At 47.8% G+C, this 27,529-nt stretch overlaps 2 protein-coding genes across 7 annotated transcripts; both read left to right on the forward strand.

The window, feature by feature from the left end:
* The first annotated feature begins 2,415 nt into the window (after positions 1-2,415).
* LOC307241435 (deoxyribonuclease-1-like 1) lies at positions 2,416-10,510 on the forward strand. 4 transcript variants are annotated; one of them, XM_080015527.1, is made up of 10 exons: positions 2,416-2,585; positions 5,468-5,630; positions 5,912-6,000; positions 6,123-6,134; positions 6,564-6,653; positions 7,087-7,184; positions 7,255-7,370; positions 8,502-8,659; positions 8,829-8,925; positions 9,553-10,510. In XM_080015527.1, the coding sequence occupies exons 2-10, from the start codon at positions 5,475-5,477 to the stop codon at positions 9,697-9,699; spliced, it is 963 nt and encodes a 320-aa protein (XP_079871653.1). In that variant the 5' UTR covers positions 2,416-2,585; positions 5,468-5,474; the 3' UTR covers positions 9,700-10,510. The 4 variants fall into 4 exon arrangements, with proteins under 4 accessions (XP_079871653.1, XP_079871654.1, XP_079871655.1 ...); XM_080015528.1 differs by having other exon boundaries at positions 7,258-7,370; XM_080015529.1 differs by lacking the exon at positions 6,123-6,134.
* Positions 10,511-12,720: 2,210 nt separating this feature from the next.
* On the forward strand, positions 12,721-27,500 carry hm13 (histocompatibility (minor) 13). Of its 3 annotated transcripts, XM_080014543.1 has the most exons (12): positions 12,721-13,145; positions 19,167-19,202; positions 20,498-20,596; positions 21,294-21,376; positions 21,594-21,682; positions 21,803-21,888; positions 21,997-22,122; positions 22,777-22,834; positions 23,015-23,135; positions 23,806-23,908; positions 24,166-24,251; positions 26,557-27,500. In XM_080014543.1, the coding sequence occupies exons 1-12, from the start codon at positions 12,927-12,929 to the stop codon at positions 26,630-26,632; spliced, it is 1,182 nt and encodes a 393-aa protein (XP_079870669.1). In that variant the 5' UTR covers positions 12,721-12,926; the 3' UTR covers positions 26,633-27,500. The 3 variants fall into 3 exon arrangements, with proteins under 3 accessions (XP_079870669.1, XP_079870670.1, XP_079870671.1); XM_080014544.1 differs by lacking the exon at positions 19,167-19,202; XM_080014545.1 differs by lacking the exons at positions 19,167-19,202; positions 26,557-27,500 and adding an exon at positions 25,604-25,783.
* Positions 27,501-27,529: the final 29 nt, after the last annotated feature.

Below are 27,529 nucleotides of genomic sequence, written 5' to 3' on the forward strand. Positions count from 1 at the left end.
TTTACCTCATATCATATGAATATTACACTGTTTACCTAATTTTATCTTCAAACTGAGGAATAAACCTCCACCCTCATGCGTGGAGGGTTACTAACCCTTTGTGGTATGTTTGCCTGGGGGTGTGGGCGTGTGTGTGTGCGTGTGTGTGTGTGTGCGTGTGTGTGTGTGCGTGTGTGTGTGTGTGTGTGTGTGCGTGCGTGTGTGTGTGTGTGTGTGTGTGCGTGTGTGTGTGTGTGCGTGTAAGCCGCTCACCACCCCAGTCACACAGCGGGGCGTGGCTCTGTAGCGCAGGGTTACACTACATTAGGTTTTAGTGCTTTGCTCATGGGCAGCCAGTGGGGGCAGAGGGCAGCTGCAGCTGGTGTTTGTGGGTTTGAATCCCGGTCTGGAGGATCCTCCGCCGCCTGGAATTATTCCTGGAGTGGAAACTTTCACTCCAGGAATAATTTTCCTGCAGCACTGATTTCCTCAAAGATGGTGAAACAAGTGAGAAAACTTTTAAAATATGGATTACTACTACTACTACTACCACCACCACCACCACCACCACCACTACTACTACCACCACCACCACTACTACTAGTTCTACTACTACTACTACCACCACCACCACCACCACTACTACTACTACTACTAGTTCTACTACTACTACTACTACTACCACCAAAACTACTACCACCACCACCAGCACCACCACTACTACTACTACTACTACTACTACCACCACCACCACCACCACCACTACTACTACTACCACCACCACTACTACTAGTTCTACTACTACTACTACCACCACCACCACCACCACCACCACCACTACTACTACCACCACCACTACTACTAGTTCTACTACTACTACTACCACCACCACTACCACCACTACTACTACTACTACTACTACTACTACTACTACTACTACTACTACTACTACTACTACTACTACCACCACCACCACTACTACTACCACCACCACTACTACTAGTTCTACTACTACTACTACCACCACCACCACCACCACCACTACTACTACTACTACTAGTTCTACTACTACTACTACTACTACCACCAAAACTACTACCACCACCACCAGCACCACCACTACTACTACTACCGCTACTACTGCTACTACTGCTACTACTACGACTGCTGCTACTACTGCTACTACTACTACTACGACTACTACTACTGCTATTACTACTACTACTACGACTACTACTGCTACTATTACTACTGCTACAATTACTACTGCTACTATTACTACTGCTGCTACTACTGCTGCTACTGCTGCTGCTGCTACTACTACTACTACTACTGCTGCTACTACTGCAACTGCTACTACTACTACTGCTACTACTACTGCTACTACTACTACTGCTACTGCTACTACTAATTATAATTGTGCGTAATTACCGGGTGCGTTGCGTTGTACCTGTATGGAAGTATGTATATGTATGTGACGAATAATCCTCTTGAATCTTGAATAATAATAATAATAATAATAATAATAATAATAATATAAATAATAATAAAGTGAAGCAAAATGCATTTAATAAAAATAGGTAAATATTATACTATTCTCATTTTTAGATTTGGGTCATAAATTTACCCCCAAACTCATAATGTACCCCCAAAGTATAATTTAACAAAGTAGACTAATAAAAACATTAAAAGTATTTAAAAAATTAAGTAAAAATAACAAAAGAATAAGGTCCTGAAATTAAATAAAATTGCAAAAAATAAAACAAAAAATCCCCTAACTCTGAGCAGCAGGAGAGGGGAACTTGAGCTGTCGATCTGCCTCGCAGGACACAAGTAGTGAGAGACAGACAGGTGAAGCACTTAGAATGAGACTTTATTTGATCAAGGAAAGCAGCAAAACACAAAATAAAAACACAGACATTCCAACAAGGTAGAAACCAGGAGCCTTTCCACAGGTCGTGTGTTAAATCAATAAACAAATCGTGTTTAAATCGGCTCATTATGTTGGTTTTTTATTATACTTAAATCTGTGATCATTGGAGGCTGAGTCCTGGCGTTCTGGTTTAAACCAATGATCATCGGCAGATTGTGGTGAAATGGCACAAAACACCTCAAATAACAACAACAGTAATAAATAAAGCTGCGTGCAGCGATGCACAGGGTCCAGGTTCGTCGCATTAGTCACAAATTACCGCGTTTTACGGGTTCCTGTCAAATGCAGCATCCCTTCTTATTGAGTCGAATAACAATTTTTCAGAGTTCCCATGGAACGCAGCATCGGTTCAAACAAGTTTTCCGAGTGCTGACTCCACCCGACGCAAATCCTGCGCAAATCAACCAATTCCTGCCAATGGGGTCTCCACCCTCCGGCCCCAACCTGCACATAGTATGACAGATTGGATGATTTTGTCTCAAAGCTCATCGCTCCACCACCCTAGCTGGCTCCACCATCCCAGCCAGCTTCACCACCCTAGACGGCTCCACCACCCCAGCCGGCTCCACCATCCGAGCCAGCTCCATCACCCTAGACAGCTCCACCATCCCAGCCGGCTCCACCACCACCCCAGCCCGCCCCGCCCCGCTCTGCTAACGTTCTGCTCCTTCCGGTACGTCGGCAACGTTTTTTTACTAATTCTTGCTCCAAATATCCGCTCCCGAATATGACGACGCTTCATTCCTGTCCGTGGGTTCGGCGGTTGCTTCACACCAGACACTTTCAGCCAGAAAAATACCAAGGAGAAAAATAATAAAAATATGAACAAAAACAATATGGCAGGGCTGGAACCATAATAATAATAATAATAATAATAATAATAACAATAATGATAACAAATATTATTAATTATTATTATATAGTATTATTATATTATTATTATTAATAATAATAATAATTATTATAATTATTATTATTATTATTATTATTATTATTATTAGTTCAGAGACTGAACTGAGCAGTATAATGACAAAGTAAACATCGTAAAATATCCTTAAAAGTTCTGCTCTGTTATTTGTAGAGTGGAGTTACAGAAATGGACAAAACTGATTATTGATCAATATTGTTTTTATTCCTAATTCACTGTTGTGTGTTTCAGGATCAAGTGGCTGTTGTCTGTTCTCTTAACTTTGCTCATTATTGGCCGTAATTTCAATGTGGATGTTTTTCATGTAAAAGATCTTCAAGGCACGTACGCACGAATCCAAAGCAGCATACTCCATACTATCTAACACAGACACACACACACACACACACACACACACACACACACACGGTCACACACATTGTCACAAACACACACTGACTGACTACATGACTGGACGACTGGCTGCTCAAACAGACCTTTAAAGGAGCGGATGGAGGACAGCTCCAGTCGTTGGCGTCTCTCTGTTCTGACAGGATGTGAAGATGGATTCATCCCAATTATACAAATAATGTTGAAAATGTCCCAGTTCATGAAAGGAATCTGGATGGAGGACGGAGACACACACACACACACATTTTTACACACACACACACACACACACACACACACACACACACACACACACACACACATACTGTAACACACACACACACACACATTTTTACACACACACACACACACACACACACACACACACACACACACACACACACACACACACACACACACACACACACACACACACATACTGTAACACACACACACACACACTGTAACACACACACACTGTGACACCACACACACACACACACTGTCTCTCACACACACACACACACACACACACACACACACACACACACACACACACACACACACACACACACACACACACACACACTGTCACACCCACACACACACTGTCACACACACATTTTTACACACACACACACACACTGTAACACACACACATACACTGTACACACACACACAGTGTAACACACACTGTGACACAACCCACACACACTGTCACACCCACACACACACACACACACTGTCACACACACACTGTCACACCCACATACATACACACACTGTAACACACACACACTGTGTAACACACACACACTGCAACACACACACACACTGCAACACACAGACACACACACTGTCACACACACACACACTGTTACACACACACACACACAATGTCACACACACATTTTTACACACGCACACACACACACAGTGTAACACACAAACTGCAACACACACACACACACACACAGTGTAACACACACACACTGTGACACACACACACTGCAACATACACACACAGTGTAACACACACACACTGTGACACAACCCACACACACACACTGTCACACCCACGCACACACACACACTGTCACACACACACTGTCACACCCACATACACACACACACTGTAACACACACACACACACATTGTGTAGCACACACACACTGCAACACACACACACACTGCAACACACACACACACACACTGTGTCACACACACACACACACACACTGTCACACACACACTTTTACACACACACATTTTTACACACGCACACACACACAGTGTAACACACACACTGCAACACACACACACAGTGTAACACACACACACACTGTGACACAACACACACCCACACACACACTGTCACACACACTGTTACACCCACATACACACACACACACACACACAGTGTAAGACACACACTGTGTAACACACACACACACTGCAACACGCACACACAGTGTAACACATACACACACTGTCATACACACACTGTCACACACACGCTGTCACACACACACACACACACACACACTGTTACACACACACATATTTTTACACACACACACACACACTGTAACAAAGACACTTACACTGTACACACACATACTGTAACACACACACAGTATAACACACACTGCAACACACACACACAGTGTTAGACACACACTGTCACACCCACACACACACTGTAACACACACACTGTTACACACACACACTAACACACACACACACACAGACTGTCACACCCACACACACACTGTAACACACACACTGTTACACACTGTTACACACACACACTAACACACACACACAGACTGTAACACACACACACATTTTTACACACACACACATTTTTACACACCCACACACACACACACACACACACACACACACACTGTAAAGGTGTGTGTGTGTGTGTGCGACAAAACAAAAGAGACAAAATGGAGGATGGAAGGAGACAGCGAGAAGCAGGTTTGGTCTTTAAACCTGCTTCTCGCTGTCTCCTTCCTTCCTCCATTTTGTCTCTTTTGTTTTGTCGTTCTGCAGCTTGACTCATTTCCCAACGACACAAAGGAGCCGTTTATACGGTTTGATGTGGTCTCCTAGCAACCACACCTGTCAATCACCCGCCAGGCCACGCCTCATTATAGCTGGTTGGGGGTCCTGTCCCCCAGAGCAAGGCACTAACACGGCAGGGTTGGGGGTTCTGCTTGAGAGCCATCTGCTCTGTGTCCTCTGCAGCTCGGCCATGAGGTGGCGCTCTCCTCCTCTGCTCCTCCTGCCGCTCTGCCTCCTGTTGGGCGGCGGAGGTCAAAGTTCAGCGTTCAAGATCTGCGCGTTCAACGTCCAGAGTCTGAACGGCACCAAAGCTGCAAACCACCGGATCATGAGCACCCTGAAAAGAGTGAGCACGCACCTCCCTCTCCTCCCTTCTTCTCCGCAGCGTCCAAGCGTCTCCCGGGAGCCGTAGTTTGAGAAGCCTGCTTTCCACCGGCCGGCGTTGAATCTTTGTTGCCCGACTCTCAGGGTAATTAGGGTAGAATGGATGTCCACTGAAAGGACCACGGGGACCGAAGCAGAAAGAAACACAATCTGAGTCCCACAAACTCGCCCTCCTCCCTGCTCACCTGTCTCTCTGACTCCCCGCTCACCTGTCTGTCTCCCTGCTCGCCTGTCTGTCTGCAGGTGGTGGCTCGTTGTGATGTCTGCCTCCTGCAGGAAGTGAAGGATCCTCAGAATCTGGTCATAAAGGGTCTGGTGGAGAGTCTGAACAGGTACAGTGAGAGGAAATGTCCCCCCAGGGTTAGGGTTAGTTTTACTCTCTTTCTGATTTCTGATACATTAATACGTGAATATATTTGTAGTACTAACTATTATGTCTGTCTGCCTTCAACAGGATCAGTAGCAGGTAGGATCACATTTACCAAACAGTATTATTAACAATCGCACTCAAACGTAATAATCACAACAATCTTCTTCCTTATTTTGCTTTTCTTTACTTTTCTCATTCCTGATGACGTCGCTCAAAAATACTCCCTGTGATTGACATTTAAACTTCCACTCTCTGCCGGCGGGTTAAACACTACCACCACCACCACCACCGGTGTTCTTTACAAACACCGTTCATCCGGGATCGGATGTTCTCCGATTGGTCCAAATTGTGCCGTTGCCCCCAGAGTTGCCCAGTGCTGCCCGTTGTCCCAGTTTGGACTCTGGGAGTTTGGCGGCTGTGGGTGGTGGTTGGATGCTCGGTGTTTTCCCGGCGCTGTTCTGCGTTCTGCAGTGAATTCCCTCTGTGCTGTTGACGTTCTCTCTTTCCTTCTCTCTGTCCTCTCAGCTTCGATGACAACTTCCACTACCAGTTCGTCTCCAGTCAGAGTTTGGGAAACTCAGCTGACAACATGCAGCAGTACGTCTACCTGTACAGGTCAGGACCTTCACCCGCTCCCCAACGCTATAAGGAAGAGATAGAGGATGGAGGTAGAGGAGACTAACGGGGGATTTTACCATCCTAGTAACTGACGTATGTAGGGGCAGCGGCTGCCTTGTGGCGGCGCCCGGGGAGCATTAGGGGGTTAAGTGTCTTGCTCAAGGACACGTCAGCACGCTCCCAGGAGGAGCGAACCGGCAACCTTCCGATGACTAGACAACCCGCTCCACCTCCTGAGCCACTTATGAGATGCAGAGATACAGCCATGGGCGGAGTCAGTGTAGAAGGGGAACAGCGGAGGAGCCGGGACGGAGCCCTGAGGGACACCCGGGCTTCCAGTACAAATTCTCCTGATGAAAGGTTGGGCCGACGATTAATGTCCTTCTCCACCTCTCATCCCCCTTCTCTTCTCCGCCTCCTCTCCCCACAGGAAGGAGACGGTCAAGCTAACAGCGCAGCATCAGTACCAGAAGAAACAGTCGTTTGTCAGAGAACCGTTCTGCGTCCGTTTCCAGAGTAACAAAACCAGTGAGTGCATGTAGGGATGAACCACGCGCCGCAGCATTTATCTCAGCTTGACCTTCACGTATCCCCCCAGCAGCAGTGAAGGACTTTGCGTTGGTCGCCCTCCACACGGAGCCTCGTCAGGCTGTGCAGGAGATGGATCGTCTCTACGACGTCTTCCAGGAAGTCTCCGGGAAGTGGAACACTAAGGTCAGGAAAGGGGAGGGGGGAATAGAACAATCGACATGGCCACCGCCGTGCAGCCAGAAAAACAGCCCAAAAAACGACCAAACAGCCTGAACTCCATCTTGTTTGAACGACTTCCTGTCGCTGTTCACAAAACGATGTTGATGCAAATGTCATTTTTCTATGTCCAAGTAAAAACTAAACTTAATGGGGAACTATTCTGCTTTTCCTTATTCCCTGTCATATATATAAAACGTTACATTATGGGATGTTCATATTAGACGTGGTCAAAAGGTCAAATAATGAGGTGAACTTTTGACAAAGTAATGGCTGGAAAACAAAATGCTCAGGTTTCCGACCGCTCCGAACGCACCGTCTCCAGAGGGTTTTTCTACCCTCTGCACAACCTGACGTCAGCTGGTCACGGATTTCCTGATATGGTCGTCTGCTCCATCCCATCCACAATCCTGGAGCACGGCAACCAAAGTGGGAACAAACTTTTTAAGGAGGCTGCAGATGTAATATGATGAAGATTCAGAAACTGGATTGATCCAGTGACAGTTACGGAGTAAATACAACGCGACCCGGAGTAAAGCGCAAACCCTATTGGCTGACAGAACTGGGGGCCTCGGGGGGAGGCTCCGCCCACTTAAACAGTCAGGAACAGGAGGGTTTAGAGGCATGTTACAATGGCTAGAACGCGTCACCTGAGGGGTATTTTCAGCAAAACAAACCTGAGAAACATGTTTTGGGAGCTCGGTGACCTGTTTCAACTTGTTGAAAAGCACATTTCAAGTCGGTTTTAAGACTTATCTGAAAGTATATGTAGTATTTTACCAGTATTTTACTTTTTATGGATTCACAATTAACACACTGAAATTGTATTACATCTAAACCATTTCAGTTGTATTTACTGGGTTAGAAGTTGTACTTAAATATATTTTGAATATAATTTGTATGTATGTATTTTTGCTGACTTTTGGTTCCTTAAAAAAGACAACTTTACATTTCATTATTTAGGTTCATGTGTCAATAACTTTTTACAAGTTAATTTCTACTGTGTGTCTGTCTGTGTGTGTGTGTGTGTGTGTGTGTGTGTGTGTGTGTGTGTGTGTGTGTGTGTGTGTGTGTGTGTGTGTGTGTGTGTGTGTGCAGAACGTGATGTTCCTGGGGGACTTCCACGCCGGCTGTGCCCACATGACGCGCGCTGACAGGAAGCGGATCCGACTCTTCACGAAGTCGGGTTTCTATTGGCTGATCGGGAACGAGGTGGACACCACGGCCAGCGATCTCACCGACTGCGCCTACGACCGGTAGCGGAGTCTGTCTGTCTGTCTGTCTGTCTGTCTGTCTGTCTCTCTCGGGGGAAGGGGTGATTGAACCCTCTGAAGCCTGGAGTTTTGGGTGCACGCCCGCCGCCCTCTTGCTCCGCCCCAGAAGCCTCGCCCGACGCCGCGTGTTGTTTTGTTGTTTGTGTTTTAGGATCGTGGTGCACGGCAGACCCTTCCTGAAGGGTGTGGAGCCGCTTTCCGCCCAGGTCTTCAACATCGCCAAACAGTTCCGACTCCCCATGCAGGAGGTGAAGCTCCAGCTCCCCCTCTGCTCCTTCCTCCTCCGCTTTACCCTCCCTCCATCTTCCTCTCCACCTTGTCTTTGTGCTCTGAGATATTAAGTGTAGGGCTGCTCCCCATGCGGTCACTGTCTTCTCATCGTACCTTCAGGGCCGCTCAGTCCTGTGACACATTTATCACCTAATGTCCCTAAAATAGTACAAGTCTCTAATGGAGGCTGTTCTACTATTTTAGGGGCTGGCAAAAATAGAAACCGCGACCCCCGTGAAAGTGAAAGTGGTTGATATCAATTTAATTTTCACATTCAAATGAATCTCATACATTTAAAAAACAGACTTCATTCACACCGGGAGCCGGGGATTTAGGGAGAATTAGCAAAATGCAATTAACCTCAAACAAAAAAACGGCAACATACGTACACGAGGGCAAACTAATAATCCAACACATCTTGTCTCGCAGCGCTGGTTTCATCATTACGGCTGAACAACAAAACCTCAGGATGACGTAGAAACCGATCGATCGGTTTGATTGGAAACCGATAACGAGGCCGTTGACGACCCGAGCTCTGATTGATCGTCCCGTCGCACCCGCTCGGCGCTCCTCACACTCTGTGCTCTGCTGCTTCTGTCTGCCAGGTTCTTAAGATGAGCGACCACTTCCCTGTGGAGGTGGAGCTTAAAAGCTCCGCCCGCTGGCTCCAGGCCACGCCCCTGCCGCTCCTGCTCTGCCTCTCTGTGATCCTCTCGCCGGGTCTGATCCCACTCCCCGTCAGGTGGTTGTGATTCTGGGTAATCTGTGTTTTTATTTCTTCAACGTAGTGACGGGTCAGTGTGAGGTGGAACCTGTTCACTGACACGAGAGCGATGGTTTTTACATCCTGTGCTTCTGTAGTTCCACATCCTGTCGTCGCATTTAGTTCTATGTTCTTTATATAGAATTATAGAATGAAATTAAAGGGAAATGTTGTTCTTAAAAGCACTGGGGCCTTACTCATTCAAGCAGCTGTGTACATACAACATGTTGGACTTTTATCAGGGACACACACACACACACACACACACACACACACACACACACACACACACACACACACAGGGACCATATCAGGGTGAGGAGTATTTAATTTTGTGATAAATGGGACTTACGGGGTTAATGAACCAAACATCCTGTGGCTCTTCAACTTCAGTGTGAGGTCAAAGGTCACAGCTCTGCTCGGGTTTGGGGTGTGAAGCTGTCTGACGATGATGATGAGGATGTTGTTGATGATAAAAAGGAACTTTGTTGTGGCCACACCTGGAACATAGAACCTGTCACCCTGGTAGTGCCTTGCTCCGTGTGATGAGCTGCTCAAGGGAATTGAACCTTAAACCCTGCAGCGTTAGTGCCTTGCTCCGCCTGTTGTAACAGTGTTCTTGAAGATTTGAAACTAAGCTCATCATGTTTTTATTGTTTTAATTTGAGGGAATTGCAGTAAACTGTATGTAAAGTTTTATCACGACTTAATGAGGTTTATACTTTGTACAGAAAAATATGTAAATATTTAAAATGCTTTTCTTTTAATACCAAATGTCGGAAAACCACTTGGTAAATAAAGTTGTATGTTTGTTTTATTGAATAAAGTTTTTATCACTGAGGATTTAATGTGTACGACCTTTTCATTGTGTGCATTCTGGAGCTTTATTGATGAGTTATTTTATTTAATTCACTAGAAATGTTGGTGTCATTTCTTATTGGTGCTAAAATATCTTAATTATGACTTTGGATGAAGTTGAATTCCCCTGCGGTGCAGTCTGGGCTTCACCGCCGGGGGCGGTCGTGAGCACCGACAAACTCCCATCTGCTGCTTTTAAACTTCCAGGGTCATTATCACAGTTTTACATTTTTTACAAATTGTATCAGAATATTTAAAAATATATCATGGGATTTAATAACTAATATCCTGTGATTTATTTCCCTGCATGGTTCATATTTTGCACAACGTGTTCTTTAAAAACAGCCATATTTACATATTGTTATAATTGTTCATATTGCTCTTTTATTTTTCATATTGTTATATATTTTTCATATTGTTATAATTGTCCATATTGTTCTTTTTATTTTTCATATTGTTATATATTGTTCATATTGTTATAATTGTTCATATTGTTATAATTGTTCATATTGTTCTTTTATTTTTCAAATTGTTATATATTTTTCATATTGTTATAATTGTTCATATTGTTATAATTTTTCATATTGTTATAATCGTTCATATTGTTCTTTTGTTTTTCATATTGTTATATATTTTTCATATTGTTATAATTGTTCATATTGTTATAATTGTTCATATTGTTCTTTTGTTTTTCATATTGTTATATATTGTTCATATTGTTTTAATTGTTCATATTGTTATAATTGTTCATATTGTTATAATTGTTGATATTGTTCTTTTATTTTTCATATTGTTATATATTGTTCATATTGTTTTAATTGTTCATATTGTTATAATTGTTCATATTGTTCTTTTGTTTTTCATATTGTTATATATTTTTCATATTGTTATAATTGTTCATATTGTTATAATTGTTCATATTGTTCTTTTGTTTTTCATATTGTTATATATTTTTCATATTGTTATAATTGTTCATATTGTTTTAATTGTTCATATTGTTATAATTGTTCATATTGTTATATATTGTTCATATTGTTTTAATTGTTCATATTGTTATAATTGTTCATATTGTTATATATTGTTCATATTGTTTTAATTGTTCATATTGTTTTAATTGTTCATACTGTTCTTTTGTTTTTCTTGTTGTTATATATTTTACCACCGAAGAAGAAGCCAGGTCCTCCCATCGAGTTGTGAAAGGTTCAACTCTTTTTTCAGAGTTGGCTCCTGACGACTCACTCAATTCAAAAAAAGAGTCGTTAACCGGAAGAGGAAAGAAAGAAGAAAGAAACAGTCTTTATTAGTCACGCAACACACCACACTACAACACATGCTTGCACACACGCACACGCACATGCTTTTTGATGGTGGCCGGTGAAATGGATCCTCTGCATTTAACCATCCTGGCTTGTCCTTCCTCCGGGGGCACAGCCAGGAGCAGTGGGCAGCGTACGTGGACGCGCCCGGGGACCAGGTGATAAGTGTCCATCGCTGGTCAGACCATGATGGTGCATGTTTTGGGTGGGGGACCTTACTGACGTGAGGTGGAGGAAACCCCATGTGAGCACGGGGAGAACATGCAAACTCCACACAGAAAGGCTCCTGTTTGGGAGATAACCCACCAGAGCACGGTGCCAACAGCGCCCCAGGCGGGAATCGAACCCAGGACCTTCTTGCTGTGAGGCAGCAGTGCAATGCACTGGGCCACCGTCGTGAAGCTCCAAGTCGTGAATGGATCAAAACACACACACACACACACACACACACATCTATCTATCTATCTATCTATCTATCTATCTATCTATCTATCTATCTATCTATCTATCTATCTGTCTATCTATCTATCTATCTCTATCTCTCTATAGATATATCTCTATATATAAAATGTGAATGAGACAAATTGACTTTAATTCATGAATCCAATACTTTGATGTTACTTCACCGTGTTATTCTGTGAAGGTTTATTTAATTTGAATTGTCTATTTATGCTTCTTTTAATAAGGCTTCATGGAACCGGTTCCAACCGCGACCACACCCGGTCCGATACCCGGTTCCACACCCGGTTCCAGGCTTAATCAACTGCGCCAAACGCCCAACCCCCCGAGTCATTTTAAACGATTCGTTCACTACGAACGAATCGTTCGCGAGTCTCCAGCCCTAGTAAACGTGTCCTTAAACCCGGGACCAGACCAGACGCGACCCCGGTTCCAGGCTCCAGACCCGGGACCAGACCAAACCCAAACCCGACCCCGGATCCAGGCTCCAGACCCGGGACTAGACTAAACTAGACCAGACCCGAACCCGGTTCTAGGCTCCACTTGGACCAGCAGCCCTCCTCGCTACACCGCTCCGCTCCCCATGGCAGACACGGACCCAGGCCTCGCCCCGGCCGCCGAGGCCCCGGTCCTGGACCCGGCCCTGGGCCTGGAGCCCAGCGGGGCCGAGGCGGGGAACGTCACGGGCCGCTTCGTGGCCTCCCCGCACGGCGCCGCGTTGGCCTACGGCGGCCTGCTGCTCATGGCGCTGCTGCCCATCTTCTGTGGAGCGCTGCGCTCCGTGCGTTGCTCCCGGAGCAAGGTGAGGGGGCCGGGGTGAGGGGAGCATGACCGGGGTGAGGGGAGCATGGCGAGGGGACCAGGGTGAGGGGGACATGGCGAGGGGACCGGGGTGAGGGCAGCATGGCGAGGGGACCAGGGTGAGGGGGACATGGCGAGGGGACCGGGGTGAGGGCAGCATGGCGAGGGGACCGGGGTGAGGGGGACATGGCGAGGGGACCGGGGTGAGGGCAGCATGGCGAGGGGACCAGGGTGAGGGGGACATGGCGAGGGGACCAGGGTGAGGGGGACATGGCGAGGGGACCGGGGTGAAGGGGACATGGCGAGGGGACCGGGGTGAAGGGAGCATGGTCAGGTGACCGGGGTGAGGGAAGCATGGTCAGGGGGTCGGGGTGAGGGGACCTGGGTGAGTGGTGATGGGGACTGGTGACCAACGACCGGTGGACTGGGAAGCGGGAGGTCTGAGTACCGGGACAACGGGGAGCCGTGTGAGGGGAGCAGGGTGAGTGGGACCGGGGCACGGGGCCTCTGTGGTGGAGGGTGGGAAGCAGCTGTTCTGTCAACATCTGAATATGAATATAAATATATAAATATCTGTAAATATGAAAATGTAAATGTCTGTAAATGTTGAAATCACAGCTAAATCAGCAGCTTTTAGCATCAGAATGTGTTTATTGGTGAAGTACACGTTTACATGTTGTAGTATAAGCACTTGGCACCAAAATGCTTTGCGAGAACAAAATATAAATTAAATATACAAATTAAATAGAGTTTATCAAACATTGTAAGGAGTCTTAAAGCACTTGAGGGAAAACCAACCGTCTCTGGTTAAAGTCTGAGTGAACTTTATAATATCCTCCTCTATTATTATTATGATTATTATTGTTATTTTTATTGGGGCTGGAACCCTATTGTTTGTGTTCAGGTTGTTATTCTTGTGGTCACCGTGATGTGATGGCTCGGAAGCCATCGATCCCACTGACGTCAGTGAATACCAGGCGTATTAGATCCACATGTCATATCTGTCGGCGTAATTAGTGAAAACTCGTTTTACAGGAACTAGACGGGCGGGGGGCGGGGCGCGAGGTGACACCATCAGCTCGCTGTAACGGCGGAAATGCCTGGCACGCCCCCGCCAGCCTCCCTTCCGGTTCAGGTGGAACGCGGCCGTCGCTGCAGGCGAGTGAGTTGGTGCGACCACGGAGCTCGGCCACGGCCTGCGGCGCCGCAGAGCGTCCAGCGCCGTTACCAGCGTTCATTCAAGACGAAGCGCTGAACCCTCGCTGCGTTGGAAGTCGTTGGAGCGGTGTCATTCCCAATGCGTTATGGGATGCGTCGTATTTCCTTCACTTCTTAAAATGATTATGTACGGTCTTGTACGTTTCCCCTTTTTTTTTTTCCTGTTTTTCCAATTTTTTATTTTTATTTTTTTGGCCTCCGATTCAAATGTTTTACGTCCACGCTTCATCTGGTGGGCCCTCCTCTTGGTTCCAGGTTTTAAACTTCATAGAAGGATTTTTCTCAAACGTCAACAGAGTGAAACTCAAGAGGGAAACTCGCTTCCGCAAACGGGGGCGTTCAGAAAGTGTGCGGTCTCTGCCGAGGCGCTGGACGACGCTCTTAAAGGGACAGCGCAGGCTTATCACACATTACACATTATTAAAACGCACCTTCATGTCATTGCCCGTTTGTCTGGATTTCTGGTGACATTTCAAACCAAAATAAGCGGGAAGCTGTGACATGTTGGCAAGAGTTTAAAGTGAAGGTATTAACCCCAGGTTAGTGTATCTGTCGTAGCAATTTGTGAAAACCGTATTTCTGAAGGAAGGTTCCGGAAGTAGCCGAGCAAAGGGATCGCAAGTGCGGGAGCAGAGCGCTTTGTGACATCATCATCCCATATGGTATACAAGTACTCCTCACTTAACGACCGAGTTCGGTTCCTACAACCAGGTTAAGTGAATTGGCCGATAAGCGAGGACCCGTGTTATTTCATGGTAAGGGGGCGTGGCTGGTATAATGTATATAGTGTTATTTCATGGTAAGGGGGCATGGCTGGTATAATGTATATAGTGTTATTTCATGGTAAGGGGGCATGGCTGGTATAATGTATATAGTGTTATTTCATGGTAAGGGGGCATGGCTGGTATAATGTATATAGTGTTATTTCATGGTAAGGGGGCATGGCTGGTATAATGTATATAGTGTTATTTCATGGTAAGGGGGCATGGCTGGTATAATGTATATAGTGTTATTTCATGGTAAGGGGGCATGGCTGGTATAATGTTTATAGTGTTATTTCATGGTAAGGGGGCATGGCTGGTATAATGTATATAGTGTTATTTCATGGTAAGGGGGCATGGCTGGTATAATGTATATAGTGTTATTTCATGGTAAGGGGGCATGGCTGGTATAATGTATATAGTGTTATTTCATGGTAAGGGGGCATGGCTGGTATAATGTTTATAGTGTTATTTCATGGTAAGGGGGCATGGCTGGTATAATGTATATAGTGTTATTTCATGGTAAGGGGGCATGGCTGGTATAATGTATATAGTGTTATTTCATGGTAAGGGGGCGTGGCTGGTATAATGTATATAGTGTTATTTCATGGTAAGGGGGCGTGGCTGGTATAATGTTTATAGTGTTATTTCATGGTAAGGGGGCATGGCTGGTATAATGTATATAGTGTTATTTCATGGTAAGGGGGCATGGCTGGTATAATGTATATAGTGTTATTTCATGGTAAGGGGGCATGGCTGGTATAATGTATATAGTGTTATTTCATGGTAAGGGGGCATGGCTGGTATAATGTTTATAGTGTTATTTCACGGTTAGGGGGCGTGGCTGGTATATGTAGTGTATATAGTGTTATTTCACGGTAAGGATGCTAGGCACTTAACACTAGTGTAATGAATACTGACAGACTGTGGGAAGACACTGAGAACGTAGATGAGATGTGTATATAAAGTGTATAGTGTGTGTATATATAGTGTGTGTGTGTGTATATATAGTGTATATAGTATATATATTGTGTGTGTATAGTATATGTAGTGTGTGTGTGTGTGTGTGTGTGTGTGTGTGTGTGTGTGTGTGTGTGTGTGTGTGTGTGTATATACAGTGTATATAGTAAAGTGTATATAGTGTGTGTGTATAGTATATATAGTGTGTGTGTGTGTGTGTATATACAGTGTATATAGTAAAGTGTATATAGTGTGTGTGTGTGTGTATAGTGTGTATATATAGTGTGTGTGTGCGTGTGTATACAGTAAAGTGTACATAGTGTGTGTGTGTATATGGTGTGTGTGTGTGTGTGTGTGTGTGTGTGTATATATATGTATGTATATATATATATATATATATATATATAGTGTGTGTGTATAAAGGGTGATGCTTGATGCTGAGATGCGGCAGTATTGTACACAGTGTACAACACAGACCGGTCAGAGAGCTGGTGGTTAGACAGGTCGTTGAGTGAGGGGTACCTGTGTCCTGTCTGCGGAGGTTTGACTTTTGTGTATTGAGCTGGACTGTGATTGGTGGTTCTGAACGTTCAGACTCTGTGATGTCATATGTCAGCTTCAGGGAGGACGGCCTCAGATCCAGAGGAGTTTGTGTAATTAGTACAAAAGCTGCGACTAAACTGGACCCTGTGTATTGTTGCCTTCAGCTTTATCTCGGGGGACGTTCCATCCAAATGGATCCACATACGGAGCAGATATCAGTGAAAAACCAAACAACTTTGACCCCAAATATTTACTTGCTCTTGGTTAACTGACACATCGCACGTCTGGTTCTAAAATGAAGGACATGATATTTACAGTAAGACGCTTTATGACGTCATCATATTATTTACTATAAATGATACTTAGAGTAAGACGCTTTATGATGTCATTGTATTATTTAATATAAACTATACTTACAGTAAGACGCTTTCTGACATCATCAGCTTATTTACTATAAATGATATTTACAGTAAGATGCTTTATGACGTCATCGTATTATTAAGTATAAATGTAGAGATTGGGGTTGAGAATGTCCAGTTGGGCCGTGTGCGGTGTGGACTCGCTCACTCTGTAGTGTTTAGACGTGACCAAACTATGGATTTATGTGTTTTTTTTTATATAACTTCTTAACCTGGTAGATGTCAGCAGATCTGTTTGATTGATATTTTAAATCTGTGCTCCACATTACTTTGCCAGATTAATGAAAAGCACAATAAAAAGTAACCCTTAAAGACTTGTCACCGTGTCCCTCAAACACTGAAATGTGGGGCATCGTGATGAGTTCACGATCCAGCGAGGCTTCAGAAAAATAGAAGCCGTTCAATGGTAATTACTCACAGAAATACCACGTTTTTGGTATTTGATGGAAAGCCAACTTCATGAAAATGTAATCCAAGTAAAAAAGTCAACAAATAAATTCAGTGCCCGACACGGCACCAAGCGGCCGCCGCTCAGGGAGAGAGCAGCTCTACTTCCACTGACAACACCATGAGTTCTAACAATGACAAGTTCTGCTTTACAGGCGAACATGGACACACACACAACAGACAGGAGGGTTGTGCTGTGTAGTCCACATAGTGGTTGCTCTGCGAGACGAGCAACCAGGAGACGCCAGACCATGCTGCGTTCGAGTAAACTCGTAAAATTGCTGCACCTCTTAAAAGTCAATGAAAACAATTGGAAAATAATAATGAAAAAAGATGCAATAAAGATGATTTCCTCATAAATATATTTATAGTGTCAACTTTTTATTATATCCCTTAAGATGAATATTAGAAATAAATAAAGCATTTAAATGAAACCGGAATTAACAGTATTTTTATTTTGCTTTTTAAGATCAGATAAGTGTGTGTGTGTGTGTGTGTGTGTGTGTGTGTGTGTGTGTGTGTGTGTGTGTGTGTGTGTGTGTCAGTCACCTCAGGTTCCGTCAGACTATTTTTTTCCATGTTTCTGTCTGAATCCGACCGCCAGTGAGGCGCTTTGCATTGTGGGAAATCTGCAGTGTGCGTTTGACCCCGCGCTCCTGCTTCGGGGGGATTCTGTGCGAAACCTGTTGCTTTTGCGCTGTTCTGGGTGTGTCCTGTGGCGCTGTTTGATCACCACCCAGAAAAACATCGGCTCCACCGCCGCAAACTTGCAGAAGTTGATTGGATTGATTCCACTGCTTGTGTGTGAAACCACGACGACGTCGTCCGCTGCGTCTCGCGTGTGTGGACGAGCGGCGGCGTCATACCCGCCTGCATACCGTGCTGGTACCTGAAGGGTTAAACAGCGCGCCCACTAGGGGGCCGACACCCCACGCTCTTCCTTGAGGACCTGGGGATCACAACATGGTAAAGATGGCGGCACACAAGGAGTCACCGTGGCACAGGCACCCCTCGGTGTCGCTTCCAAACTTTCCTCCGTGGTGGTCGTCGTGGTTTGTTCAGTCCCCGCCGGTCACCTGCCGCGCTGCCCCCCGCCGGTCACCTGCCGCGCGTGGCGTTCACTCCCATCGCACTCCCTTCCTGTCTTCGGGAAGAAGTGCAGGAAGGGAGTCTCAAGTCCCGTCCGATGTCGAGCGCTCGATTTGATTTCCGTACGAAGGTCATGACTGGGTTTGGTTCCACGTCGATGCAGTATCCTGGACACGCCTCACGATGCCGTTCTCGATACATTGACGTTTTTCATACGGAATGAGAATTTCTACGGACTTTTCAGTTTCGCCGTCTGGCACTGAACAAGCTCTGATGCAGGAATTCAACTTTTGAATTCATTTGTCTTTTTTTATTTTTTTGTTGCGTTACATTTAATTTGAAATGGTTCCCTAACTTCCAAACTAAGTGTCAATATTACCATTTTCAAATGGGTCCAGAAGTTGAATGGGCAGTGGAGTGGTGTCGGGTGGTGTCGGGTGGTGGATGATCCGTTCACGTCCAGTGGGTTCGCTGATGTTCTGTTGCTCCTCCTAAACCCTTGCTCTTCCTCTTTCTCCGTGCTCTGTCTGTCGCTCTGTCGCTCTGTCTGTCTCTCTGTCTGTCGCTCTGTCTCTGTCTGTCTAGGTGCTTGGACAGAATGGTTGCGATTCTAGGTTCAGAGTGAGTATTATAGGCTGTGTGCACACACACACACACACACACACACACACACACAGTGTTAAAATAAGTTGTGGGTTTATTGTCTTGCTCAAGGGTACCTGGGAGTGCTGCTTTACTGCTGCTAGCCATTCAGAGTAATGAGATTCAGTTATCACACAGCTCTAGATACTTGATTCTGATTGGTTGCCACTGGCAACCACTCTTCCTGGTTTCACGTTCATAGTATCACTCTGCTACATGCTTTTGCTAATTGTAGTTAGTGGCGCCATCTGGTGACGCTACATAGTTTAACATTAATAATGGTGAATCGTTTATTATTTTATTTCATTATAGTTGGAATTTAAAACACGGCCATATAAAAAACACGGCAACCAAAGTGGGAACAAGCTTTTAAAGGAGGCTGCAGATGTAATATGATGAAGATTCAGAAACTGGATTGATCCAGTGACAGTTACGGAGTAAATACAACGCAACCCGGAGTAAAGCGCAAACCCCATTGGCTGACAGAACTGGGGGCCTCGGGGGGAGGCTCCGCCCACTTAAACAGTCAGGAACAGGAAGGTTTAGAGGCATGTTACAATGGCTAGAACGCGTCACCTGAGTGGGATTTTCAGCAAAAAACTTGGAAAACATGTTTTGGGAGCTCAGTGACCTGTTTAACATGTTGAAAAAAGGGGTTTAATAGGGCCCCTTTAAACTAGACCGACTAGTTATTAAACTAGACATACTAGTTATTAAACTAGACATACTAGTTATAAACTAGACATACTAGTTATAAACTAGACATACTAGTTATGAAGTGATAAGTTGTATTCAGTTAGTAGTGTGTAATAAGCAGGGTCATGTGCAGCCAGACGGTGGTTACCTCCAAATAACACCTGGTGCCTGGGGGTTATTTACACATCACCAGCCTCTGGACGCACGTCCTCTCTTCAGAGCAGGATGCTCCACTCATCAATCACAACCATCTACATTGAATCTGGTTTTCTACACCTCAGACGTTTTGAATCGGGACAGTAAGTCCGGTTGTTTGTGTCTCACTTCACTGGTTGCGTGTGAGGTCAGAGGAGGAGACAGGAACCTGGTTTCCTCCTCCTCCCTCTTCCCTCCACCTCAGCTGCACCGTCCTCCCTCTGGTCCTCGCTGCCCTGACCCAGTTTCCCTCCCAGGGGACGCGGCGCAGATCCGTGGATCTAGATCAGCTCTGAAGCATCTGCTTCTGACGGGACCCAAAAAAACCCCCCCAAAAAAAACCCAAACGCAACCCAAATCCTCATCTTCTCGTCTTCCCCCAGAACTCGTCGGACATGCCGGAGACCATCACCAGCCGAGACGCCGCCCGCTTCCCCATCATCGCCAGCTGCACTCTGTTCGGCCTCTACCTCTTCTTCAAGGTGAAGCGGGATTTGTCCGTTACGTGCTCGGCGTTCCACGCGCTGGAACGCCGAGCTCCTCCTCCTGTGGACTCGGCGTCTCAGGACCTCCACGGTCCTGGTCTCCTACCAGGTCACGTGGAGACCGCCTCCGTCCCGACCTTGCCCGCTCAACTCTGGTGGCCCCCAGGGCTCCGTCTGAGGCCCCTTCCCGTTCTCCGTCTTCCCCAGACCCCTCTGCTCTGAGGTGGTCTCCCTCACCCTGGGAGTTCTTCTCAGGTGGGGGTACGGACGAGGGCACGCGTAGATTTCTGTGTGAAATTTGTACAAAAAAATTTAAATAAAAACGGGGGTGACCGCCGCGTCCGCAGGGGCCGCCGATACCGTTGAAATGTCCGGCTTGACTTTCACTCGGGGACGGGGAGGACTCGGCCTCCGTGTTTACGTTGCAGGGCGCGAGAGGGTTTGAGCCTCTTGGAGCCGCGGCTCAAGTCCGGCGAGAAGCTGCACCGATCCAGCAGAAAGCTCCGCTTGTCAAGTGGGAGCAGGTTGAGCTCCACGCCTGCAGGCCAACGCTCCCAGGGTGGAGGGAGCTGCAGCCAGTGTCTGTACTACACGCCGTTCTGTCTGAGGCGCTGCTATGTTATATAGTGTACAGTATACAGTATATGTGCTGTACACATACGCGGCCGATAAACCTTGTAATGCTCTGTTCCAGGTATTTTCTCAGGAGTACATCAACCTGCTACTCTCTGTGTACTTCTTTGTCCTGGGGATCCTGGCTCTCTCCCACACCATGAGGTACCACAAACATGTACACACACATGTAGACATATACACACACATGTACACATTTACACACATGTACACATATAAACACGTACGCCCATGTGCACACATGTACACACATACACACATGTACACACATACACACACGTACACATATACACACATGTAGACATTGACACATATCAAACAAAACACTGATGCTAAACTTCTTCTTGTCTTGTCTGCTCAGTCCTCTCATGTCCAGGTTCTTTCCGTCTTCTCTTCCCAACAAACAGTACCAGCTGCTCTTCACGCAGGGAGCTGGGGAGTCCAAGGAAGGTACAAAAGTGGATTATATTACATGAGAAATCCCTCCATCCAGCCGTCCCCCCTTTATACATGTTTTAAGTCATGGTGTCCTACGAAGGAGAAAGACAAACGGGAGCTTATTTCCTGCAGAGATCCTCAACTACGAGTTTGACACCAAGGACCTGGTGTGCCTGCTGATCAGCGGGGCGGTGGGCGTCTGGTACCTCGTCAAAAAGGTAACGTTGTGCTTGACTGCCGAGCGTCGCCAAGGTTTTCAGAGGGTTGATGAAAGTGAGGGAAGCGTCTCGGTGACAAGTCTGTGACCCGCTTCTATGACATCACAGCACTGGATCGCCAACAACCTGTTTGGCCTGGCCTTCGCCCTGAACGGCGTGGAGCTGCTGCACCTCAACAACGTCAGCACCGGCTGCATCTTGCTGGGGGGCCTGTTCGTCTACGATGTGTTCTGGGTGAGAACGCGCACGCTGAAGTATACACACACGCACACACACACACACACACACAGAATCCATGTGTGTAACTATAAAAATCATGTTTTTAGCTCCAAACGGTTAAAGTTTGATCCATATTAGATAAGTTGGCGTAAGGCAGAGAAGTGGACTGAGGCCACTGGCTCAAGTTGAGTCTCTGGGGCCCCCTTCAGTCCACTGGGGGCCCCCCTTCAGTCCACTGGGGGCCCCCTTCAGTCCACTGGGGCCCTCCTACAGTCCACTGGGGCCCTCCTACAGTCCACTGGGGCCCTCCTACAGTCCACTGGGGCCCTCCTACAGTCCACTAGGGCCCTCCTACAGTCCACTAGGGCCCTCCTACAGTCCACTGGGGCCCTCCTACAGTCCACTAGGGCCCTCCTACAGTCCACTGGGGCCCCCACTCGGTCCACTTGGACCCCGCCCTACAGTCCACTGGGGGCCCTAAAAACGTGACGTGTTCAGTAGGAGAAGGGACACGAACCGGGCGGTGGATTGATAAGTTCAGAGTTAGAAGTTAAAATGGAGTCTTTACAAGTAAAACCCAAGCTTAACCTGTCAGTGTCCTCAGGCGAGCGGCAGCCTGTTGCCGTGGTAACCGGGTGTGTGGTGACGCTGTGAAACTCTCCTCTCCAGGTGTTTGGAACCAACGTCATGGTAACCGTCGCCAAGTCCTTCGAAGCGCCGATCAAACGTAAGGAGCGAGCGAGGGCGAGAGAGAGAGACGTGTACACACAGCCCTGTTACTGACTCTCTGTGTGTGTGTGTGTGTGTGTGTGTGTGTGTGTGTGTGTGTGTGTGTGTGTGTGTGTGTGTGTGTGTGTGTGTGTGTGTGTGTGTGTGTGTGTGTGTGTGTGTGTGTGTGTGTGTGTAGTGGTGTTCCCCCAGGACCTCCTGGAGAGGGGGTTGCAGGCCAGTAACTTTGCCATGCTGGGACTGGGAGACATCGTCATCCCAGGGATCTTCATTGCTCTGCTGCTGCGCTTCGACGTGAGGTAATCTGTCTGTCTGACTGTCTGTCTGTCTCTCGGTCTCTTTGCGTTCCCGGTCGTTGTCCTTCCAGACGCTCGGCTGCGTTTGCATTGTGGAGGCTCTGAGGTGCACGGCGCTGCCTCACAGCAGGGGGGTTGAAGGTTTGATTCCCGGCGCGTTGGAACTGGGCCTGGAGCCTCCCGACCGGAGTCCCAGGGGACCCCTGAGTCGGGGTTGGACCCTCCTGCCGACGCCCCGAGCAAGGCACCGCACCGGATCGGCGACGGCTCCTCCACACGTCGGAAACGAGGGTGGAGCTGGAATATCACAAAGTAGAATACAACAGTAAACAGGAGCTGACGTAGCCATGCGCCCGAGTCCGGGCTCGGGTGAAGAGACGCCGTCTGCATCTGGACGACAGCTTCTCCATCGGCTGCACCAGTGGTTTTCTCTGCAGCCCTCACAGTCGTCTGTATCTGGGTGGAGAACGACAGCTCCTCCATCAGCTTCCTCTGACTGTCTTCTGTTGTTCATGTGCTTTTTTTTTTTTTTGAGTTGGTGTTCCCATTTTAATGATGCATGAACTCCATCTCCCTCCCTCCCTCCCTCTCTCTCTCTCCATCTCCCTCCCTCTCTCCCTCCTCCATCTCCCTCCCTCCCTCCCTCCCTCTCTCTCTCTCCATCTCCCTCCAGTCTGAAGAAGAACAGCAGAACGTATTTCTACTCCAGTTTTCTGGCGTACATCTTCGGTCTGGCTCTCACCATCTTCGTCATGCACACCTTCAAACACGCACAGGTACACGCTGTCTCCTAGCTCCTGGGCTGTCTCCTAGCTCCTAGGCTGTCTCCTAGCTCCTAGGCTGTCTCCTAGCTCCTGGGCTGTCTCCTAGCTCTTTTATTCTGGAGACAAGAAATCTTTCCACTGACTGAAAGACCCAGGGTGGAATGTTAATTTAATAAATGCTGTCTGTCTCTCTTGGCCTGTCTCCCTCTCTCTCTCTGTGCCTGTCTGTCTCTACCTTTCTGTCTGTCTATCTGCCTGTCTGTCTGCAGCCGGCCCTGCTGTACCTGGTTCCGGCCTGCGTCGGGTTCCCCGTCATCGTGGCGCTCTTCAAGGGAGAGCTCACAGAGATGTTCAGGTGAGTAACCATGGCAACCGGGACGCTCGCCCCCCATTGGTCCATCCCAGAGCCGAGGTCTCTGCTGATTGGTCGGAGGGTTCTGTCGACTCAAAGGGAGTGGAATTGGTCTTCGACTGAAGCAGGTTTAAGATAAACGTGAACTCAGGTGGGAGCTCACTGCCGTGGAACCAGAGCTGACATGTCATGGTTCTAGTTTGATTTTACACTTTTTTAGAGAAGGTCGAGCAAAGCTGCTCCCTCCGACTGCTCCGTCCGACTGCTCCCTCCGACTGCTCCGTCCGACTGCTCCGTCCGACTGCTCCGTCCGACTGCTCCGTCCGACTGCTCCGTCCGGCGGCTCCGTCCGGCGGCTCCGTCCGGCTGTTCCGTCCGGCTGCTCCACTCAGCTGTTCCGTCCGGCTGCTCCACTCAGCTGCTCTGTCCGGCTGCTCCACTCAGCTGCTCTGTCCGGCTGCTCTGTCCGGCTGCTCCACTCAGCTGCTCTGTCCGGCTGCTCCACTCAGCTGCTCTGTCCGGCTGCTCTGTCCGGCTGCTCCACTCAGCTGCTCCGTCCGGTTGCTCCACTCAGCTCCTCCGTCCAGCTGCTCCACTCAGCTGCTCCACTCAGCTGCTCCACTCAGCTGCTCCGTCCGGCTGCTCCACTCAGCTGCTCCGTCCAGCTGCTCCGTCCAGCTGCTCCATACAGCTGCTCGCCGAGAGCTCGCACACGCCGGGGAGATATCCAACCTGTTTGAGGTGTGGTGGTGCTGGGTTGGAGCAGGTAGTGACTCAGCAACGGTCAGAGCCTCCTGGTGAAGCATCTGGAAGGTGGTGCTGATCAGTGTCGTAGTGTGAACGGTGCAGAGGTCTGAGCGTCCAGGGCGGGGCTGCAGACCTCACCCTGACTCCTACAGGTGGTTGCCACGTCGAGTCGGCAACCACGCGTCACCTGTTGGTTGCCCAACGTAAACCTGTCTGTCTGTCTATCTGTCGTCCTTCTCACCTCATCCTCACCCCGCCCCCCTCCACCACCCCCACCACCAATCAGTTGAATCGCATCGGAAAATGGATATTTTTATGACCCGGCCCCGGCAGTGAGACCCAGCCGCTCACCGGTCTCTCTCTCTTCTCTCTCTCCTGTCTGTCAACATAACCCCTCCCCCTTTTGATCCACCTGTCTCTCCTCACTGCCTGTCTGTGTCTCTACCCGTCTCCCTCTCCTCTCTACCAGTCTCTCTCTCACGCCCTCTCCCTATCCACCCGTCTCCCTCTTTCCCCCTCCACACGTCTCTCTCTTTCCACCCGTCTCTCTCTTTCCCCCTCCACCCGTCTCTCTCTCCCTCCACCTGTCTCCCTGCTCTCTGGGTCAGCTATGAGTCTTCAGAGGAAGTCCTTCCCGCTTCTCCCAGACTCACTTCCTTTCCGACGGTCAGCGGTTCCCCCGCCAGCCTGGCCAGCTCCATGGACGCCGTCTCTATGGCGACTGGCTCCTCCCCCCATCGCCGTCGGTTACAGCCCACCTCCATGTAGAAGGCCCGCCCCTTTCACTGCCCCGCCCCCCCTTCCACTCTCACCTGGGCAGGTAAACGGCCCCAAGCGTAGCACCTGTCTATCCCTCCGTCACACATTGTCCATCCTTCATCCGTTGCTCTGCAAGTCCTGTCTGTCTCTCCTAGTTCTGTCTGTCTTTCAGTCCTTGGTCTCTCTGCCGTTCCGGTCTGTCTCTCTGCCTTTGTCCACCTTTCTTGTCAAGCATGATCATTAGATCATGTTCATAATTTATTCACCTTATCGTCCGTCCAAAACTTCATCCCAGCTGTCATCCCTCCCTCCGTCCATTCCTCTGTCCGTCAAATCACTGTCATTTCGTCTCATCCATCAAATCCAGTTTTCATGTCTCATGTAGAAGCAGAAAAAACAAAACAGTTGATCACGTCCAAAAACGGGGTGTGTGTGTGTGTGTGTGTGTGTGTGTGTGTGTGTGTGTGTGTGTGTGTGTGTGTGTGTGTGTGTGTGTGTGTGTGTGTGTGTGTGTGTGTGTGTGTGTGTGTGTGTGTGTGTGTGTAAGGGGCTTTCATGCAGCGTTGCTCAACCTCAGGGCCTGGACACCCGTGGTCATTTTGCATATTCAATGACTTCAAACTTTCCAAATCACCAGGTTCTGGAGCCTGAAATGAAAAATATAGAATTAATAAAAATAGAAGTAGAGGAGTCGTCCATGTTCAACTTTCACTTTAAGTGGAAAAATAATAAAATGTAATGTTTTGGATAAAAATGAAAACGTGTAGTTTATGTGCTGATGTTCCTGTCCCCCCCCCCCCAGGTATGAGGAGACCCCTGAGGAGGCTGAGCCTGAGGACCAATCAGAAACGGCGCAAACAGAGAAAAAGGACCAATAGCGTCCCTCGCTGCCCCCCCCCGGCACCATCTCATCCAATCAGCTGTCTCTGCAACTCCCTGTGGCCACCCCCCCCCCCCCCCCCACATTCGGGCCGTGTGTCGCCGCCTCAAAGGTTGCCCTTAAAACGGCTCTGACTCCGCCCACTGTGCTAACGTGTCACTTCCTGTTTGGCTGAGCTACACAGGAAGCTTTGAGGCTTTTTGTTTTTGTTGTTTTTCCAAACCACGCGAGCGTGCGACCCCCGTCACCATCACCACGGTAAAGCGGCTGACACGCTCACGAGGAGCTAGCCCGGGGCCGCCCGTTGCTCGGCCGCTAGGTCACGGCCTTGGTTTAAAAACTGGCGCTCGCCGTCGTCACGTGTCGTAGCTGCATCGATTTTAAAATCTCCCGCGCTGCTTTCCCCGGGTGGTGTTTTTAATGGGGTCACCGCTGTGGAGGCTCGGTCCAGTGAAACGAGTCTTGACGCTGTGGTCGGAGTGGGCGTGGTCAACGGGAACCCCCCCCCCCCCCCACTTCCTGTCACCTGGTGCTGTTCGAGGGGACGGAGGGTGTGGTCGTCTGGGGGGGGGCGCTGTCTGTACTTTTCCTTGGCTGGATGTTCTCAGTGTTAAAGCTTCATGATGACAAAACAGTTTTGTATTTTGATGTAAAATAATGAAAGTAAATAAAGCATCTTGTGTCACCCCCCCTTAACTCTCTTTATTTTTTGTTTGACATTTTGTTTTAATTGGGAGGAAGCTGGATGTTCCTCAGCTCTTCTTCTTCTTCTTCTTCTTCTTCTTCTTCTTTGGTTGTATTTGTGCGGCTCTGACTGTATCTGTTTTATTTGCAATAAAGTTTTTTGGTGTTTTTATTCACCGTAGAAGCAGAACGCGGCTCCGTGGTTTTACTC

Source organism: Zeus faber (assembly GCF_960531495.2).
Source record: "Zeus faber genome assembly, chromosome: 15".
Lineage (NCBI taxonomy): Eukaryota > Metazoa > Chordata > Actinopteri > Zeiformes > Zeidae > Zeus > Zeus faber.

Coding starts and splice junctions, on each gene's coding strand:
- LOC307241435 (XM_080015527.1), top strand. CDS start 5,475: ATGAGGTGGCGCTCTCCTCCTCTGCTCCTCCTGCCGCTCTGCCTCCTG. Junction 6,654..7,086: donor CAGTACGTCTACCTGTACAG/GTCAGGACCTTC, acceptor CTCTCCCCACAG/GAAGGAGACGGTCAAGCTAA. Junction 7,185..7,254: donor TTTCCAGAGTAACAAAACCA/GTGAGTGCATGT, acceptor GTATCCCCCCAG/CAGCAGTGAAGGACTTTGCG.
- hm13 (XM_080014545.1), top strand. CDS start 12,927: ATGGCAGACACGGACCCAGGCCTCGCCCCGGCCGCCGAGGCCCCGGTC. Junction 13,146..20,497: donor TGCGTTGCTCCCGGAGCAAG/GTGAGGGGGCCG, acceptor GTCTTCCCCCAG/AACTCGTCGGACATGCCGGA. Junction 24,252..25,603: donor GAGCTCACAGAGATGTTCAG/GTGAGTAACCAT, acceptor TCTCTGGGTCAG/CTATGAGTCTTCAGAGGAAG.